This window comes from Equus przewalskii, chromosome 3 (genome assembly GCF_037783145.1).
Source record: "Equus przewalskii isolate Varuska chromosome 3, EquPr2, whole genome shotgun sequence".
NCBI lineage: Eukaryota > Metazoa > Chordata > Mammalia > Perissodactyla > Equidae > Equus > Equus przewalskii.
The window spans coordinates 10366739-10387035 of record NC_091833.1 but is presented as its reverse complement, the minus strand read 5'-3'; the positions used below and the strand labels follow the sequence as shown (position 1 = coordinate 10387035).

The 20297-nt window shown below is 37.3% G+C and overlaps 1 protein-coding gene and 1 non-coding gene across 15 annotated transcripts in view; both read left to right on the top strand.

Moving 5' to 3' along the window:
- Positions 1 to 20297, top strand: part of CNOT1 (CCR4-NOT transcription complex subunit 1) — a 112975-nt gene that overhangs the window by 81749 nt on the left and 10929 nt on the right. For 7 of the 14 annotated variants that reach the window (XM_070612027.1, XM_070612024.1, XM_070612025.1 and 4 more), the window contains exons 21-40: positions 182 to 468; positions 1395 to 1473; positions 3282 to 3512; positions 3838 to 3978; positions 5065 to 5244; positions 7079 to 7195; positions 7539 to 7649; positions 7985 to 8062; positions 8242 to 8419; positions 9259 to 9389; positions 11290 to 11586; positions 12268 to 12408; positions 12502 to 12606; positions 13266 to 13385; positions 14585 to 14776; positions 15340 to 15482; positions 16343 to 16451; positions 16551 to 16720; positions 17371 to 17602; positions 19784 to 20032. In XM_070612027.1, the coding sequence (XP_070468128.1) occupies positions 182 to 468; positions 1395 to 1473; positions 3282 to 3512; positions 3838 to 3978; positions 5065 to 5244; positions 7079 to 7195; positions 7539 to 7649; positions 7985 to 8062; positions 8242 to 8419; positions 9259 to 9389; positions 11290 to 11586; positions 12268 to 12408; positions 12502 to 12606; positions 13266 to 13385; positions 14585 to 14776; positions 15340 to 15482; positions 16343 to 16451; positions 16551 to 16720; positions 17371 to 17602; positions 19784 to 20032 (3291 nt within the window). Of the gene's footprint in view, positions 1 to 181; positions 469 to 1394; positions 1474 to 3281; positions 3513 to 3837; positions 3979 to 5064; positions 5245 to 7078; positions 7196 to 7538; positions 7650 to 7984; positions 8063 to 8241; positions 8420 to 9258; positions 9390 to 11289; positions 11587 to 12267; positions 12409 to 12482; positions 12607 to 13265; positions 13386 to 14584; positions 14777 to 15339; positions 15483 to 16342; positions 16452 to 16550; positions 16721 to 17370; positions 17624 to 19783; positions 20033 to 20297 lie in introns of all 14 variants that reach the window. The other 7 variants (XM_070612021.1, XM_070612018.1, XM_070612019.1 and 4 more) reach the window with 3 other exon arrangements.
- On the top strand, positions 5917 to 6054 carry LOC139082707 (small nucleolar RNA SNORA46). The gene has a single exon (XR_011538912.1). It is a non-coding gene; the product is annotated as a small nucleolar RNA SNORA46 (small nucleolar RNA).

Here is a 20297-nt window from a genome sequence, read left to right as displayed (position 1 = left end):
TTTACAAATCTACCTCAAAGTGTTTTGATATGTCTGTGCATCTTTTGAAACCTTAGCACCTGTCTCAGGCTCAGTTTGTTGTTAAATATTCTGCCTAGCACTTCTACTATGAATATTTGAGGAATGCTCTTAATAAGAGTTTCCTTTATGCGTGTATTTTTTTTTGTCTTGTTTTTTCCAGGTATTAGAAATGCTACAGAGGTTTAAAGACTCTACCATAAAGAGGGAACGAGAAGTATTTAACTGTATGCTAAGGAACTTGTTTGAAGAATATCGGTTTTTCCCCCAGTACCCTGATAAAGAGTTACATATAACAGCCTGCCTGTTTGGTGGGATAATCGAAAAAGGACTAGTCACTTACATGGCACTAGGTCTGGCCCTGCGATATGTTCTTGAAGCCTTACGCAAGCCTTTTGGATCCAAAATGTATTATTTCGGAATTGCTGCACTAGATAGATTTAAAAATAGGTGAGTGGGTAGGTTTCCTAAGAAGCATCTTTTTTAATATAACAACTGTCATTTATTTATAAATAATAACTATTATTTATCAACTAATTCATACCATGACCCATCATTTACATGCATACTAACTAATCTTAATAACTGTATGAAGTCGAAGAGGAAGAAGTAAAAACAATTTAATTCATTACAGTTATCAAATAAGTGGTAGGAAAAGCGTAAAGTGAAATAGCAGGAGGGTTTTTTGTTTGTTTATTGAGATTTACTTTATATACAGTAAAGTCACCGTTTTAGGTGTACAGTTCTTTGAATTTTGACAAACTTATACAGCCGTATAACCACCACAACCATAATCAAGATACTGAATGTTTCCATCACACCCAAGGAGGTCTCTTTTTCCCCCTTTTTAGTTCACCTTCCCCCTTTCTAGCCTCTGGCAGCCACTGATCTGATTTGTCTCTAGTTTTTCCAGAGTGTTATTGAAATGGATTCATACGTAATGTGTATGAGTCTGACTTCTTGCACTTAGCCTGATGCTTTTGAGATTCATATATGTTATTGCATGTTTCAGTAGTTTCTTTTTATTGCTGAGTAGTATTCCATTCTGTGGATTAACTACAAATTGTTTTTCTCTCCACCTGTTTATGAACATTTGAGTTGTTTCCAGATAGCAGTTGTAGTAGCTCATTGTAATCTAATCTTAAGTAAAATATGACTTAAAAAAACAAAGATACTATTTTCTGGTGTAAAAGGAGAGAAGTTCATAAACATTTTCCCCCTCTATGCCTGTGTTCTTCTCTGGCATTTTCTTCAGATCAGGTATTTCATAAGCTGAATGGGAGAAATGGCCTAGACTCGCATTTGGAAGAAAATTTTTGTTAATTGTGCTTCCTCTGTTTTTACATGAAATGATGAATCAGTGTTTTTGTTGGCAGATTGAAGGACTACCCCCAGTATTGTCAGCACTTGGCTTCTATCAGTCACTTTATGCAATTTCCACATCATTTACAGGAGGTAAGTGTCTTCAACACCTAAAATCTGTCTAGTAGTTGGAGGGCTTATCTTTTTCAACTTGATTTTGGGTTTAGTGGGAATGGCATTAATATTTCTTAATGATTGGCATGATGTAGGTATATATATTATTTGTTGCTCTTTTTGCAACTTAATAATAGATCATAACAAAATGTCATTCTTGGATTATATTTGCTTAGTTTAATAAAAGGCTTATATCAGTTCTTTCAGCCTAATAATGCTATTGAAGAATCATCTTTCATTAGTAAGAGAATTCCTTCCTGATTCTAAAAAGGAGTTGAAGTGGGAATCTTGGCTAAAAATAAAGTTGTTCCTCTGATTTAAATGTTAATGTGATTCAAAGCTGTTTGAAAGAAGACTTAGACCAGTGTTTAATACAGCGTTTTTACCACCTGCTTAGATTCCTTTGAGGTATCTATTAAAAAGGAGGCAGTTCCTGAGGGAATGGACCTAGAAAATACACGTTTTAAGCCATCTTTAGCGATTGTTCTTAGAATTTGTAAACCACTGTTTTAAGTTACTGATTTTAGGTTGATTGGTAAATGTTATTCATACCTTTGTCTTGCTTTTGATCAAAATCAGCTTATAGAGAACAGGAAAGTTAGTTAATTTTTATTTTACTGTCTTTTATACAAAGCAGATAAATGGCTTAATCTTATTTTAAGGGAAAGATTAGATTTTAAGGAATCAGAAAGACCAGAATTTGAGCCTACTTTTAATTCTATATTATACTTTAGCCCATTACTTTCTACCTCATCCTGCTGAGTTTTCCTGTAGGTGGGCAGGGTTATTCTGAAGGGATAACCTACGAGACCACTGAGTGGCAGGCCAGGAGTGTGTTCATTCACATGAGGGGGTTGGGGAAATATGCCAAAACTCTAGTACTGAAAACTGTACAGAAAAGCAGAGGCTTACCACAATCAAATGGGTTTGGAATTCAGAGTTGGGAATAGGGACCTTGGAAAACTGGAGACGAGAGATGGCGTGGAAGTGATCATACAAAACAGTGGTCCCCAGCACCCACTGTAACCAGATAGCCCGAGAAGGGGAGAGAGGTCACTGTTTATGTTTCTATACTTAGTCAATTTAAAGGGCTGCGCTTTCTTCAGAGATTGTCTTTCCTACTTGAAAATATCCTTTTTTGAATAAAGTTACTGCATGTGTGGATAGTAGTTTTTGTTTTCCCAGGTACAGACTGTTGGAAATAGTATCAGGAACTTTTTGTCAGTTCTTGAGTTTGTCTGTGGGGAGGAGGTTTATTGGTGTGTGAAATGAAGAAAATCTTGCCCTAGAACATCCAGTATCATTGTTGACTTGGCTGTATACAGTGTACTTTTGTTTTTGTTTTGTAGTAATATCCTTACTGAGAGAACACTCAAAATGCAGTGTATTTTTTTAGGCCTTAGGTTTCTCATCAGCATCCAATAAGAAAGAGATCAGTTTACTATATAAATTTTAAAGTCTTAAAGTTTATGTGTATTAAGGGATTTAAAGAAATTTATATGCAGGTGTTTGTGGCAGCTCTTTTGGAAGTGGTTTTACTAGACTAGTTCTCTCATGAATACTATTAAAACATAGTAATATTTTACCTCCCAAGGAGTCTGTAGTATCCACTTATGTGTTTATATATATGGTAATGGAACAGGATGGGGCAAGAAGTAAGGGACATGTATGAACCAAGAGTACTCTGAAATAATTTCTACCCTCTCAGAAGTGAGGGGAGTGTAATTAAAATTTTCAATTTCTGTTAAGAACTGTTTTAATGTGTTTCCCTCTCCCTACCCCTATAGTATATCGAGTATGGACAGCAGTCTAGAGATCCTCCTGTGAAAATGCAGGGCTCTATCACAACCCCTGGAAGTATTGCACTGGCTCAGGCACAGGCTCAGGCCCAGGTTCCAGCAAAAGCTCCCCTTGCGGGTCAGGTTAGCACTATGGTAACCACCTCGACAACCACCACTGTTGCTAAAACGGTTACAGTCACCAGGCCAACCGGAGTCAGCTTTAAGAAAGATGTGCCAGTAAGTAGGTCCTTTTTCTTTTTCCAGGATTTGTTATGCTGTAATATATCCAGTAGTGAACATGTATTTTAATTTTATTATAAATAACACATACCTACTAAAAAAAGGGTATAAAGACCAGCATTTCTGTCTTTGTATCTCCCCTCCCCCAAATTCCCATAGACAGCCATTGTTAATAGTTCAGTACATGTGCTTGCCAACACTTCCAATGTACAATCATACATGTCATGTGTATTTTATGCTAAAGGGATCTGTATACGTTTTTTTCCTGGGATTTGTCAAATAAGCTTTCAATTTGTTTATTTTATGTGCTTTATTCCTTTAGCCTTCTATTAATACTACAAATATAGATACATTGCTTGTGGCCACAGATCAAACTGAGAGAATTGTAGAGCCCCCAGAAAATATCCAGGAGAAAATTGCTTTTATCTTCAACAATCTCTCCCAGTCAAATATGACACAAAAGGTGAGCATGATGTAATAGTTTACATATTGCTACAAATGCTCTCTGTTCTTTTCCCTGATGGGTTCGGAGATATATATTTAATGTTCTCTACCCTTTTTAATACTTACTTTAAAGGTAATAGAGTCAAAACAAAGGGAATGTGGATATACAACTAGCGGTTGTGGTTTTTGTAGATGTTAAATAGCACTAGTTTTAAATGTACTGTTTTGCAGTGAGTTACAGGCTGTTTGCAATAAACTTCATGATGTCATGATGATGGAAGCTTTCATTTGTACTTCTAGTCACAACTCGTCTTGTCCCAGAGACCATTCTGAGCATTTGTTGGGTGCCTGATTACTCACATGGGTAGACCTTGTGAAAAGCAGAGGAATGATGTTTGCCTTTACAAGATTATATGCTAAGACAATACTTGGATATGCCTATTTTAGCCACTAAGATTATAAACAGAGTGGGTTTTAAGATATAATGCAAGTACTGTCTTTCAAAATCCCATCATAATTAATTGAGGAAAAAAATTAAGCGTTTAATTAGACTACTGGTGGTGAGCATGATAAAGTCTATTCAGAAATTGATGATGGTGTACACCCAGAATTACACAATGTTGTAAACCATTATGATCTCAGTAAAATTACAGGAAAAACAATTGAGCCTTTGGCATCTTTTTTTGGAAAAGAAATTTCAAACTTCACGGATTCCTAGAGGTGGAAATTTAGGAAAACATACTTCTGGTGTTAGGTCTGTTATTGGAATGTTGTACATCATGAATCCTCTTTTGGTCAGATGGAGAGTTGTATGAGATGGGAGTGTGAGGGACTGTATGTTTTATAATTTTAAAGCTGAAAGTGACCATAGATGTTTCAGTTCTAATCACCCACAGTTTGAGAGATGATTGACTACACTAATGTGTAAGTGAATATATTGTGTACCTCATAGCATCTGTCTGATGTCTGGAAGAGATTAGCGAGTGCTTTAGCATCTGTTTTTACAAGGAGCCACATGCTGTAGTATTGTTCAAAGAAACAAAACTCAAAACTGTGTTTTACCATCTTTTAATAGTATACTTCCTGTGTCATATTGGTTGGCTAGGTTGAAGAACTAAAAGAAACTGTGAAGGAAGAATTTATGCCTTGGGTTTCACAATACTTGGTTATGAAGAGAGTCAGTATTGAGCCAAACTTTCACAGCCTGTATTCAAACTTCCTTGACACGTTGAAGAATCCTGAATTTAATAAGATGGTTCTGAATGAGACTTACAGAAACATCAAAGTAAGAGTTAGTTCTTATATTTCTTTTCACTGCTGTTTTGAGTTTGGAAATACCTGATTGTACAGGCAGAATTTTGGGGCGGGGCGGGGTGCTGCTCTTTTTCCCTATATGTTGTCTGTATTAGGTTGCTGTGAAAGTTGCTCTAGGGTTTGTTTCAAATATAGACCTAAATTTTGTGAAGAATTTAGTCTTACAGACGTACTCTGTGTACTGTTTACATTGAAAGTAAGTATTGCTTTGAATTTGTTTTTACCATTCTGTACATGATTTTAAATCTTTACCCTCTTAAATTTGCTTTTTTCCCCTTCCACTTGTTAATTTGCAATATGCTCTTAGCTTTAATCTCACTTTTTTTTAAATAGTCTTATAGAAATCCATTATATGGATGTACATTGCTAACAGCTTTCACTATTACAAAAACAGTGCTGTAATGAATGTTTTTGTCTATGTCTTCGTAAGTGCCAGATACCTCTAGACCTAATTGGGGAATAGCTGTTTAGGATTCTTAGCAGTTTATTTTAAGGTCACACTCTTCCTAATGAGCTAATGCTTGTTCCAAGAAATTCAAGTATTTTATTTCTTGGGAAAAATAACTTTTTGAGAAAACAGTGTGAACCAGCATACAGCTATGATTGTTCTTTGTTGGATACTGGGGACATTGGCTTAGGAACGAGCACTATGTTTAAGCCTGTGGATGGGAATTTTCCCCATTCTTGGTTACGCTGTAGTGCAAAAGAATTCCTGGCTCTTTCTGTTGCACAGCTGACTTTGTGCCAGTCTGCTGGTGCTGTATGGAGTTAAGGAACATAACTATATTCAGCCTTTATTATCTGATACCAAAGATGATTGGGATATAATAGAAGTTTCCATGTACTCTGGAGCAAAATACAATATCCTTTGTTTCAAAGAAAAATGTAAATTATAAATTTAAGTTTATAGCCATAAAGTAAGTGGTACCATATAGTAGATAGATGTGTGTGTGCACACCCAAAACACTCTCCTATGATGGTCCTCTCCCCCTTAGGAAACTAAGAACTAGAGAAGTAATGAAATGGATTAGATTTTCTAGAAATTTGAAAAGAAGTGTATAAGCAATATTATTCTGTATTTCAGAAAGTTGTCTTAACTGTCTCCAGAGATGTATAGTGAGCCAGATAATGATAAAGATTTCAATAGATCTTGAGATCTTGATTACATTCCTCCAAATGCTGGCTGTCTTGAAGGACTTAGAAGCATAGTTACAGTCTTCATTTGAGTTGAACTTAGCAATTCAAAACAGATTTGGCAGTTGGGCCTCTGCTTTAAACCTAGCTAAAATTTCCAGAGTCTTAAAATACTTTCTGTGGGACCATACGTGACGCTTTTAACCTTGTGTACTTTGTATTTTGTCTCATGTGTTTTTTAGATTTCTTTTTTTTTCCTCCTTCTCTCCAAAGCACCCCAGTACATAGTTGTATATTTTAGTTGTGGGTCCTTCTAGTTGTGGCATGTGGGATACTGCCTTAGCATGGCTTGATGAGTGGTGCTAGGTCCGTGCCCAGGATCCAAACCGGCGAAACCCTGGGCCACCAAAGCGGAGCCCGCGAACATAACCACTTGGCCACAGGGCCGGCCCCTCTGATGTATTTTTTAAATGTAAAGACATTTAAAGGTAAAAATGTCACTGAACATTGGAAAATATTGCTATGATATATGGAGTAGATCTACTTTGGGGACATGTTCTCAGAATCAGTGGCTTGTTTTTAAAGTAAGATAATGGAATTCTCAAACATTTAGTTGAGAATTTTTTTCATAAGCTCGTTTTCATACCTTTCTTAATCCTGCACTATTTCAGGTTCTCCTGACCTCCGATAAAGCTGCAGCCAATTTCTCGGATCGTTCTTTGCTGAAGAACTTGGGACATTGGCTAGGAATGATTACACTAGCTAAAAATAAACCCATCTTACACACTGTGAGTTCCAGCTAAAGGTTCATGTAAAACTTGAGAATGTTCATACAGCATATTATGTCTAAAAGTCTTAACTTTTATTTGGGGCTATTTTAATGATTATTGGGTGTTTGCAAGAGTTGGCTCATGTTTTAAATCTTGAATTGCATATTCATGGCCCTACATTGTTTAGCAGGATAAACAGAAGCCGGTAAGGTACGACTGACCCCTTCCTTTTCATAAGGCAGGGGTCAGATATACTGATTCCTATTTTGGAGATGAATTTGGCAAGATGCCTATCTTTGGGTACTTTGTGAGGTGTTTTGAAGTATATTCCCAGCTTTTAAAAATAGTTTTCTTATTCTAGGACTTGGATGTAAAATCTTTGCTGCTAGAGGCTTATGTTAAAGGACAGCAAGAATTGCTCTATGTGGTGCCCTTTGTTGCCAAAGTCTTAGAGTCTAGCATTCGTAGTGTGGTAAGTAGATTTTAATTTTATTGATGGCTAATTTGTAAGAGTTACTTAGTTTCAGCACAAGGTCAAGAGATTATACCCTTCGTTCTTACGAACACAGAGCTAGTTTAGTTAGGTTTCCTCAGGGAAACTCAAGATTTCCACTTTGAGAGGCTAAGTAGAATTATAGGACCGATTCTAATGGGTGGCTTTGGGTTTTGGTGTTCTTCTGAAGTAAGATATGGATGGGAAGTTTAGGGGTTTTGCTGTGGGCACATAGGTATAAGTGCTTAACTGTTTTAAAGAATACAAAATAAGAATGATTTGGGGGCCAGCTTAACATAATAGCTTTTCTTTAGGTTTTTAGGCCACCCAACCCCTGGACAATGGCAATTATGAATGTATTAGCCGAGCTTCATCAGGAACATGACTTAAAGGTAAATTTGTTGCTTCTTTATTTTTTGGAATATTCTCTGCCTAGACATTATCAAAGTTTGCAGGGAAGGTAGAGTATTTTGGGGGAGCACTATATACCAGTTGGTTGAAAGTACAGTATATTATGAATAAAACTAAATTTTTGCTTTAAAAATTCTAATCAAATATTGGAATCATGCAGTTAAACTTGAAGTTTGAGATTGAGGTCCTCTGCAAGAACCTTGCATTAGACATCAATGAGCTAAAACCTGGAAACCTCCTAAAGGATAAAGATCGCCTAAAGAACTTAGATGAGCAACTCTCTGCTCCAAAAAAAGATGTCAAGCAGCCAGAAGAACTCCCTGCCATCACAACCACAAGTAAGTGTGGTAATTAGCCCTCTGCTTTCCAGAATGTTCCCTTAAATGGTACCTCTCCTTGCATGTAGCAAGTTATAATTGTTCCAAATAAAATGGTGCTAGAACTTTATATCCCTTTTGGTGAGCCTTCCTAATTATTAAGGAAAAGTTAGTAGTGCCTAGATATTGTCTTATGTAGTAGAATCTATCCAGGTAATTCGTATGGTATTCTTAACTAAATATCATTAATCAGTTGTTCCTCATATCCCAGTTAAGCCCGGTTATCTTTTACTTTGTTTGAGCTATCAAAAACTTGTGTAACATGATGGCCTTGTGTTAGTCCTCAAATCTGGAGATGGCCAGACTAGCTAGACCTGCGAGGGGAGTACATTAGTTTACCTGGACCGAGAGGATTGGAAATGTGGGAAGCTGTAGGGGTGTTGAACAATTGAGAGGTTTGGTTTGAATAAACCAGATTTTCTTAGCTCTCAATAGCTAAGAATCCCTAAGTGAAACCAAGGAACAGCCTAGGTTGAAATTGGCATCTATGATGTAGAATAATCCACCAAGACTTTGGTCTGCTAATGTGGCATGACTCCTCAATTGATTTTTGTGCTCTGGGGTACTGCCACTGACATAGTTTTACATGTGTTGTTCACATCTCTGTTAAACTAACAGAATTGCTCTTGTGATAATTCATAGTAGGAAAGATGTGATATGTGCCAGACTGCTATGCTGCCTCCCCTCCCCTATCCAATTAGTTTAATTAGATAAAGATCACTTGATACCCTGCTAATTTTACAGTAAAGTGAAAGAACGTGCTCTTTTTATTAGCTCTTATTTTGTCTCTTTACATTTAGCAACTTCTACAACACCAGCTACCAGTACCACGTGTACAGCCACGGTTCCACCACAGCCACAGTATAGCTACCACGACATCAATGTCTATTCTCTTGCAGGCCTGGCACCACACATTACTCTAAACCCAACAGTAAGTAAACATCACCCCATCCCCCTATTCTTACTTTGTGACAAATAAACTGGCTACCTACTTTTCCCTTTTCTCCTTCCTCCTGGATTCCTGGGTTGTAGGCTTTTGTTGCAGAGATTAGACATTGGGAACTGCTGTATAGTACAGCTGGGACTTTTTTTCTAGTTTAAAAATAATCGTCGTAAATAGACATCATTTATATTGGTTTCTCATATGCGAATGCATGATATTAAAATTAAGTCAGCTGGCAATATAATCACAATCTCCAAGAATACCTTACACAGGTTAGAAGATCCTTAGTGTATATCATAGCCTTTTGCTCTTTATGTTCCTTATCGTGTCACCTGAGCCTTGCATCAAGCCATTTCTCTTGGCAGATAGCTGGAACTGAGCTGAATCGTGTGTGTGCGGATGCCTGAAACTGGGGATAATATCAAACTCTATATAAACTGTGTTTTTTCCTGTACATACATACATATGATAAAGTTTAATTTATAAATTAGGCACATTAAGAGATTAACAACTAATAATAAAATAGAACAGTTATAAGATACTGTAATAAAAGTTATGTGAATGTGGTTTCTGAAAATATCTTACTGTACTGCACTCACCCTTCTTGTGTGATGTGAGACGATACAATGCCTACACGATGAGATGAAGTCACGTGAATGACGTAGGTGTTATGATGTAGCGTTAGGTTATTGTTGACCTTCTGACAATATGTCCAAAGGAGAATCATTTGCTTTTGAACAGCAGTTGATGGAGGGTAACCGAAACTGTGGAAAAGGAAGTCACAAATAAGGGAGGGACTACTCTAACTACTCTATATAAAATCCAGGGCCAAGGTCTTGAAGTGAGACTTAGTACTTTCAGTTACATTTCTGTAACCTGGTTCTGGGAAGCAGTTTGATCTACGGTCATATAAAAATAACTTCCCATCAATCTTTTTTGCTCTGTTTATTTAAAGGTAATATTTTAGTCTGTATATTCTGGGTGATAATTGATTGTTTATCTTCAGTATTTTGTTCTGCTTATTAACACTTTAGTTCAGAATCAGATACTTGGAGTTTGCATTGTCTTTGCTTTTTAGAAACTGAAAATGTTCACAAATATTGGAGTAAGTAACATTAATACAGTGAATTTTTGTGTTTAAAGGACTTGAAAGGATTTTGAAGAGATCATTTTAACAGGGTCTTTTTTTTTTTTTTCCCTGTAGATATGGTACTTAGTTTTGGGGGCGGGGCGTGGAGCCTAGATCTAGAAATTGTGATTTCCCGTTATAATACTCCCAGTAATCTTGAATACTTTTATAGGTTCATCGTGAATGTTGAAAAAAATTTCTTAGAAATTCAGTAAGTTAAAGAGACCAAGTAAGTGTTAGGGCATTGTTTATACCAGAGATAAAAGACTGGAAACAGCCTTTAAGTGAAGCAAAAGGCTTCAGTATACAGTAATATAAAATGCTCGCTATTCTGAGGCATTTTTTGTGGCAATAATAGTTCTTGTAGAAAGCATTTTTTTTGTAAACTTGAATCTTCTTGTATTTCCCCAACTACTAAAGAAGTTGCTTTAACAGTGCTTGAGCTACAAATTTAAGCAGGTAGCATCTTTAATTAAGCAGGTAATGCATCTTCTAATGAACAATTTGCCCATTAAACTTAGACTTTTTTAAAAATCAGAGACACATCTTTTATCATGTATCACAAGGTATACTAAATACTACTCTCTCTTTGTAGTTTAACTTCTGTTTCCTGAGCATTTCCTTGATTAATTTAAAGTAGAAATTGGTGGTAAATTGTTAACCTTGAAGTAATTCCAAAATCATGGGTGTGATTACTGATAGAAATAGAGTTGTCTTATTTAAACAAGCTGTTGACCTCACTTGTTTTTCCCCACCTAGATTCCCTTGTTTCAGGCCCATCCACAGCTGAAGCAGTGTGTGCGCCAAGCAATTGAACGGGCTGTCCAGGAGTTGGTCCATCCTGTGGTGGATCGATCAATTAAGATTGCCATGACTACTTGTGAGCAAATAGTCAGGAAGGATTTTGCTCTGGATTCTGAGGAATCTCGAATGCGGATAGCAGCTCATCACATGATGCGTAACTTGACAGCTGGAATGGCTATGATTACTTGCAGGGAACCTTTGCTCATGAGCATATCCACCAACCTGAAAAACAGTTTTGCCTCAGCCCTTCGTGTAAGTTGATTATTTCCTTGGTGTAGTATGAAACTCCTTACTGCTTGCCTGAAAGAGTTTGTTTTTCTTTGCATTTCCATTTATTCATTTAATAGTCACCATATTTGTTTGATGTCTTCTTTCTGCTTAGATTCTAAGTTTTGTGACATGAAACCTCATGTCTGTTTTTGTTCACTCTTGTATCCTCAACACAGGATTTGGCAGATAGTAGATAACCAAATATTTATTGGTTTAAAGAAATGAAGGAATTTTTTAAAACATGTGTAAGTTACCAATCTTGATTCTGTTTACCATGAAGAATTGAGATTAAAGCACATGGAGTAGGACAGTGCAAAATGATTTAAAGGGACTTGGTATGTACACACATACAAGCACACAATCTTCAAGTAACTCAGTTATTAATTTTGGGTCTCAGATATGGTTAATAATGCCTTTGTTTATTGCTTGGCTGTTTTCCTACTGTTCACCATCTTCACAACAACCTGGTAAGATGTTTTGAGTGAATGGTATTTTCATTGTATAGATGAAGATATTATTAGACTATTTCATGGTCACAGTTAATGAGTCATAGAGTCAGAACTTTTAAAGTTCAGTTGTCTAAGCTCTGCATTTCGTATTATATCTATCTTGTCCACAGAAACTTTAAAATCTTTTTCTTTCTGCCTCTCTCCCTCCTGACAGACTGCATCTCCACAACAAAGGGAAATGATGGATCAGGCGGCTGCTCAGTTAGCTCAGGACAATTGTGAATTAGCTTGCTGCTTTATTCAGAAGACTGCAGTAGAAAAAGCAGGCCCTGAGATGGACAAGAGATTAGCAACTGTAAGTGTTTAGCATTTCCCTTTTAAGTATTTGTTTTTTCTATTTAAGAAAGTGCCTCATAACAAGAACCTCAGTGACTTTTTTTGTTTGCAGGAATTTGAGCTGAGAAAACATGCTAGGCAAGAAGGACGCAGGTACTGTGATCCTGTTGTGTTAACATACCAAGCTGAGCGGATGCCAGAGCAAATCAGGCTGAAAGTGAGAATTAGGGGCTCTGTCTCTCCCTGCCCCAACTTTGTTTTCCTTCTGTTCTTGTTGGTTAAACTCCTCACCAGGAATAGGACAGTGGAGTTAAATTTTGTTTCTGAGAAAGCATCTCACCTGAGCAGCATTTCACTTAAAGGCTACTTGTGCAGAAGACATAGAAATGGTTTAGATGTGGGGCTCCCCCTCTCTTCTCCCTCCTCCCACCCTAGTTGTTGAAGTACTGCTCTAAAGAGGTCATGTGTCTATTAATTTTTGTTTCCCAACTTGGTCTTCCCTTCTGGTACTTGTGTTTTTATTGCTAGTTACTTATTGGTGAAAAGAAGATGATGAGAAATCTGATCATTTTTATCAGCTCCATCGGAGAGTTGGACTGACATGGTCCTATTTGAGGCATTTTCCAGTGGAAAAACTTAATGAATTTATAACTGAGAGTAACTCCAACAGGATTCAGGGAAATGGGAAACCCCCTAACTGTGTGTATGTGTGTGTTCGCACCATGCATGCATACTCAGTCATGCTCTTACATGTTGTAATGACTCCTGTGTCCTTTCTCAGAACCTTTCTGCTTACTTCCATGCATACTTTCCACTTTCAAAAGTTTCCTTTGATTATGAAGAGGATCCTGTCAAAATAGGTTTTCTTCTTCCAAGGTTGGTGGTGTGGACCCAAAGCAGCTGGCTGTTTATGAAGAGTTTGCACGGAATGTGCCTGGCTTTTTGCCTACAAACGATTTAAGTCAGCCCACAGGATTTTTAGCTCAGCCCATGAAGGTAAATACTCGCCTTGGATTAAATTGAGTGTTTTACAGTTTAATTTGAATGTTTTCATCAGTCAATATGTCTCTTACTTCCTGGGAGCTTAAGCTACAGTGGAAAAAAATACCCACAGTTGTTGAATATAGGTAGTATTCTTTGTATCAGATCAGCATGGCATAAAGGGGAATTTGTTTTTCTAAATCCTTGAGGTTGATTAACCTGTCATGTTTGGCCTAATTAGAGGAATTTACATGGTGACCTCTTGGCTTCCCCTGTATTTTATAAAAAGATTTCCTAAAAATTTGAAACAATTATTTATAGAAAAGTTGAAAATATAGGGGGAAACATTTCCCCCTGAACCATTTGAATGTAAGCTGATGACCTTGATGTGTCCCCATCACTTCTGGAATCTTTGGTCTGTGTTTCCTCCAAAGACGTTCTCCTATATGAGCATAGTACAGCCATTGAAATCAGGAAGTTAACACTGATGTGTTAATACCATCTAATCCTTAGACCTCATTCAAGTTTTATAAGTGTCCCAATACTGTCTTTCTATAGTAAAAAAAAACCTATTTCAGAACCACACATTTCATTTAATTGTCATATTTTTAAAATTTCCCTCAGGTCGTTCATTGTACAGCTTCTTAGTTTTTTCATTTTTCATGACCTTGACACTTTTGCAGATTAGAAACCAGTTATTTTCTAGAATGGCCTGATTTAGGTTTATCCAGTATGTTCTCATGAATAGAGCGTCTTTGATAGGAATATCACAGAAATGATGGCTGTGTTCTTATTCTGTCCTATCCTGTCAGGCTTTGACAGTTGGACTGGTACTGTATTTCCCACGGTTTGGATTACTTACTTTCATAGGCTGTAGAGAGATTATTAGATGCCACAAGTGTGCTGCCCTCAGCCTACCCCATTATTTATATCATGCTCTCTTTGATGACTGGTGTTGGTGTCAACCAGGCTTTCCGCTGTCAAGTGAAATACCCTCCCCCCTCCATGCCTGCCCTGCACCACCCCACCTAATGGCATTAAGAGTGAATAGTTCAGGAAAGGGAATGGAAGAGCCCCTTCGTGTTTTGATGAAAGAAGAAAAAAAATAATGGGAGTAAACGTACTAATAGACTTTTCAGTTGCTACATGTGCTAATGAAAAATCTTTAAAAATTTTGCCTATCTCTTTTTTGCTTGTTTCCTTCTCTGAAATAGCAAGCTTGGGCAACAGATGATGTAGCTCAGATTTATGATAAGTGCATTACAGAACTGGAGCAGCACCTACATGCCATCCCACCAACTTTGGCCATGAACCCTCAAGCTCAGGCTCTTAGAAGTCTTTTGGAGGTTGTAGTATTATCTCGAAACTCTCGAGATGCTATAGCTGCTCTTGGATTGCTCCAGAAGGTTAGTTCTTAAACTGTTGCTTTCAGAAGAAACTAGGTTTGTATATATGTAGTGATGTGCACCATCATCTACCTAAGTTATGCTGAAGATTTTAAAAACTAATAGAAAGTAAGGTCTGTTCTCTGATAAGCAGGTGATTTTCTCAGGAGTAGAATGTAGTCATGGCAGTCACAAATAGTAAAGTGGGAAATCTGTTTTTCCCATTAAGATTTTCTAGAAATATGGTTGTTTAGGAAACTAAAAGATAGCCCTTTAGATTTTGAGGGACAGGTTGATCCATGTACTTGAGTAATGGGGTGGGCTGGGTGGGGAGCCTTGGATTTTGACTGTGTAGGGACAGTGGAGCCTTTTATGACAATGAAGAACACAGAGTGAGCATAAACTAGATGGAAGTTAGCCTGTGTGTGTTGGGTAAATGAAAGGATTTTGGTGAGTGGAGGTACTTAACTCAAGGCCTTCTTTAGAAGGTGTGGTGTAGTTTGCATTAAGGACTGGTTCCTGGCTTTGGTTGTTGGGCTACCAACTATATTTTCCATGGTTCTGAACGCTTTTTTCTTCCCTAGGCGGTAGAGGGCTTACTAGATGCCACAAGTGGTGCTGATGCTGACCTACTGTTGCGCTATAGGGAGTGCCATCTCTTGGTCCTAAAAGCTCTTCAAGATGGCCGGGCTTATGGGTCTCCATGGTGTAACAAACAGATCACAAGGTCAGTAGCCCTCTTAGAAGAGTACTATTTACTGGACTGCCTTCTGACATGCATGGCCCTGTTTATGTCCAGAGGTTTCCCTTTGGAAGGTAAATGGGACATTTGGAATTCCTAATTCTAAGTAGTGAGAATTGTTGAATGGTTGTCCGTTTTCTATCTGGTGCCCATGATGGATACAGAAAACCAGTATTTCGCTTTGGGGAATAAATTATAGATCATAGATTTTAAAAGATTTTGATGATTTCATAGCAGTGGTCTTCATATATACATATTTTAATGTCTTAAATGAAACGCTTTGTTTTCTAGGCTTTGAGAGCAAAGCTTGAGTTTTAATGCTGAGCTGTCTGTTCTACTTTATTATTGGCTGTTTTGAATCTTGGATACTGATTTGCAGTTGGTTCTCAAGGCATCCTTTTTTAATTTAATTTACTTTTATTGAGGTCATATTGGTTTATTACAGGTTTGGTTTGTCCATCACCATACATATGCACCTCTTTACCCCTTTTGCACCCTACCCCTTACCTGTTCTCTTTGTCCATGTGTTTGTTTATCTTCCACATACGAGTGAAATCATCCAGTGTTTGTCTTTCTCTGTCTGGCTTATTTCACTTAACATAATACCCTCAAGGTCCTCCATGTTGTTGCAAATAGAACGATTTTGTCCTTTCTTATGGCTGAGTATTCCATTGCATACATATAGACTACATCTTCTTTATCCATTCATCAGTTGATGGGCACTTGGTTGCTTACCCATTAAAGGCATCCTTATTTTGGAACAAATTACCATTGAATAAAAGGGGATCTTTGTTTTATCTGATGGTTAAGCCTATATGAATAAAGAAATAACTGACTTTTTCTAGGTGCCTAATTGAATGTCGGGATGAATATAAGTATAATGTGGAGGCAGTGGAGTTGCTAATTCGCAATCATTTGGTTAACATGCAGCAGTATGATCTTCACCTAGCTCAGGTATGGAAGAAATTGAACAGGAAAAACAGACTCTGGTAATCAGGAAGTGTGTTTGCTGTAAGCGTTCTGTTTCTTACATTGTGCTTTCTTTGTTGCCAGTCGATGGAGAATGGTTTAAACTACATGGCCGTGGCATTTGCTATGCAATTGGTAAAAATCCTCCTGGTGGATGAAAGGAGTGTTGCCCATGTTACTGAGGCAGATCTGTTCCACACCATTGAAACCCTCATGAGGATTAATGCGCACTCCAGAGGCAATGCTCCAGAAGGGTGAGCATGAAATGTTTTGGGATCCCTGTGTATTCAGCAGTCTAAGAAAGAGCTTTAGAAATGAATGTGCAGACTTACTAACATTACCTGTTATAACTGCTTTACCTACAACCTATGGGAAGCTTTAGTGAGGCCTAATGTTGTCCCTTGAAATATGAAAGCTTAACTAACTGCCAAGCCTTGCTGTAGACCAGTACGTACAGTACTACTAGACTTAGTGTCAGGGTCCTGTGTTAATCCTGGCTCTGCCACTTAAAATCTCTGATTGTAGACAAGTTGATGTACCCTCCCTAAGCCTGTTTCTTGTAAAATGGAAATAATATCTCAAAGAACTTTTGAGAATGAAGGTAAATAATAACTCAAGGCACATAGTAGGCACAAGTAAATATCTGTTGACTATGAACGTCAGCTCCATTTCAACGGGCACCGTTTTTGGGGTCAAGAAGCTTAACTGAGGTCATTCATTTGTATATTTTTCTTCATAAGTAAACAGATATGAAGAGACCAAGGATAGTTTTGTTTAAATATGGAAATGGTTAAGTGAATCATCACTCTTGTGGTTTCTATTAAATAAGCAAATTGTCCAACTGTATGTCTGTGAAATCACAAGCATGAGTAGACTGATTTTCATTCTGGATTTATTGTACTAGATTGCCCCAGCTGATGGAAGTAGTGCGATCCAACTATGAAGCAATGATTGATCGTGCTCATGGAGGCCCTAACTTTATGATGCATTCTGGGATCTCTCAAGCCTCAGAGTACGATGATCCTCCAGGCCTGAGGGAGAAGGCAGAGTATCTTCTGAGGGAATGGGTGAATCTCTACCATTCAGCAGCAGCTGGCCGTGACAGTACCAAAGCTTTCTCTGCGTTTGTTGGACAGGTAGAGCTTTTGGAAAGAAAGGTGCTTTTTATTCAACATAAGTAGGGTGTGATGCCTCCAATATTAAAGCTCAGTATTATGTACCTGTGGTCAGACAGTTACCTCCATACTCATGTAAATCAAAAATGTCATCACCTTTACTGTGTTAAATTGATAAAGTCTATTTCCTCATCATTGGTCACTAAGCAGTAAAGTTGCCATTCCCTGTCCCATTTAGTTCTCTTTATCCCATTTCAGTTGTCACAGCTACAAAGCACAGTGAGTCAGATAATGAATAATGAAGTTGCCAAACATATATAGTAATTTTACTAGCTTGATAATCAGTGATGGGATTATGGGCTAATAAATAAGTAGAATTCTTGAAATGGCCTATATTTAAATAAAACATAACACAACCAAAAACTTAATTTAAATTTTTAAAAAAATTTCTAAGTTGCTTATCTACCTAAAACTGCTAAGTGTACTCTTTTGCAAAATAGTTTCCAGTATTTATTTTAATTCAATTTGATCAATTAGACTTTGAGTTAAAGTTAGGAAACAAGTCTGTAGTTAAAAACTAGGTTTGGCAGGAATATTTATGAACAGAAGAAAATGTAGGAAGAGAGCCATAGTACCATTAGCATTCTGTTTTTGATCATCCCTGGCCACTTTCAACCACTGTGAAGATTAGGACCCAGTAGTCAGTGTGTCGTAATCGTGTTACTTTCCTGACAAGAGTGGTACTTTTCCTCAAGTGGCCTTAGCATTCCTTTAGTACGACTGTTGGGATGTGTTCAGGGAGAGATATCTGCTTATTTCTGCAGATTGACCATTTTATTTCTTCAAACTGAGATCAAAGCTTAGGTGCGCCACCATAGAAAGATTGCAAAGTAGATCTATTAGCAAATAAATCACAATTGAATGTAGACGAGCTGACTGGAATTTTAGAAGTTGTTAGAAATTGGATCTGCTTTTCAAGATGAATGTTACTTAGTAAGTTCTCCCCTAAAAGAATCCAGAGAATTATAAAAATACCCTATTGAAAAGCTGTTACTACCTGTTTCTGGTTTGATTTATGATTTGGATGGAAGAATTTTGAATCAGTTGGTTTCTGTGATCATTGATATTTCATGGGTATGGATGTGGCACCTGTCTCAGCTCTTCTCGCTGGCTTATTTGCTCTCATTTCTTCTCTCCATTTGAAAAAGATAATATATTATACTTATCTATTCCCTTTTGTATCCTTTTGGGAATTCTTTTTTCCTCCTTGTGCTCCCTCTTGATCATAGCAGTCTGTTCTTGCTTCCTCTCTTTGGTTAGTTTTTCAGATTTCAACGTACAAAAGTCCCTTTGCTGGCTTCCTGTCTTGGCGAGGGTGTGTTGTCAATTTAGCTGTTTTGTTGCTTATCAAGGGACAGTTAAATTGTCAAGTTTTCATTCTGAACTTGGTATTTTTGTTTAGTAAGCACTGACTTCCTTCTCCCACTGCTTCCTTAATGCTTGTTATACTGTCTTGTTCATACTGTTGTCGTCATCTTTTGTACTAGCCAAGTAATTTTTCTGCTCTGCTTCACTTGCAGATCATATGTCATAAAATTTGTACTTTATCCTTTCTTTTAAATAAACTTGCTCTTTCCACTTTAATTTACTTTAAGATAACTTAATTTTCATTAAAATAGCCAGGGGTGATCTGTGGGTATTTTCTTTTGGTACCTACTTATTGTAGAAATTATTACTTGATTTTTCTGGTGCAGCTAGTTGGAGTTTCAAAAACTTTGTTATTGGTAAAGTAAGTTGGAAGAAATTATCTTAAACTCTGTGAGAAAGTAAAATATATGTAATTTATTCTCCTCATTTGGGAAAATATGCATTGGCCAGAGTGTCTTAACATGACTTAGTGGGTTACTAAAAGTTGGTTTAATTTGCATAGTCAATTTTGTAAATTACTTGGCTGTGGATTGCTGTTCAAAATTGCCGTGTAATTATTTCTTTCTCAATTTTCATCTTCTCTGTTCTCCATAAAACTGGAGCAATTCTGTCATGGGTACTTAATGGAGAAGTCATTTTTTATGACACCTTTTCTTTGACAAAGTAGGAATTAGAAATGTGATGATAGGAATAAATGAGAGAATACTTTTTAAATGTGAAAGTTAAAAGTATATTCATGTGTTGTACCTTTTTATATTTTTGTTCCCTTGGTAGATGCACCAGCAAGGAATCCTGAAAACTGATGACCTCATAACAAGGTTCTTTCGTCTCTGTACTGAAATGTGTGTTGAAATCAGTTATCGTGCTCAGGCAGAGCAGCAGCACAATCCTGCTGCTAATCCCACTATGATTCGAGCCAAGTGCTATCACAACCTGGATGCCTTTGTCCGACTCATTGCACTGCTAGTGAAGCACTCAGGGGAGGCCACCAATACTGTCACAAAGATCAATCTGCTGAACAAGGTCTGAAATCCTTTCTTGCCTTAGTCTTGGTACATGAGGTCTGCATCAGTGGTTCTCAGCCCTACAGGGCCCAACCCCTTCCCCAAAACATTTTGTAGCATCCCCCTTTCTGTCCTGAAATTAAGTTCATAGATAATATATACACATAATCCCTGAAGTTTAGGAGAAGAGTATGGTGACTTGACTGAGAGACCAAAGAAAAAAATATCATGATGTACTTCAGTATGCAAATGTTTGGTAATGGCTTCACCAGAAGATATTTAGG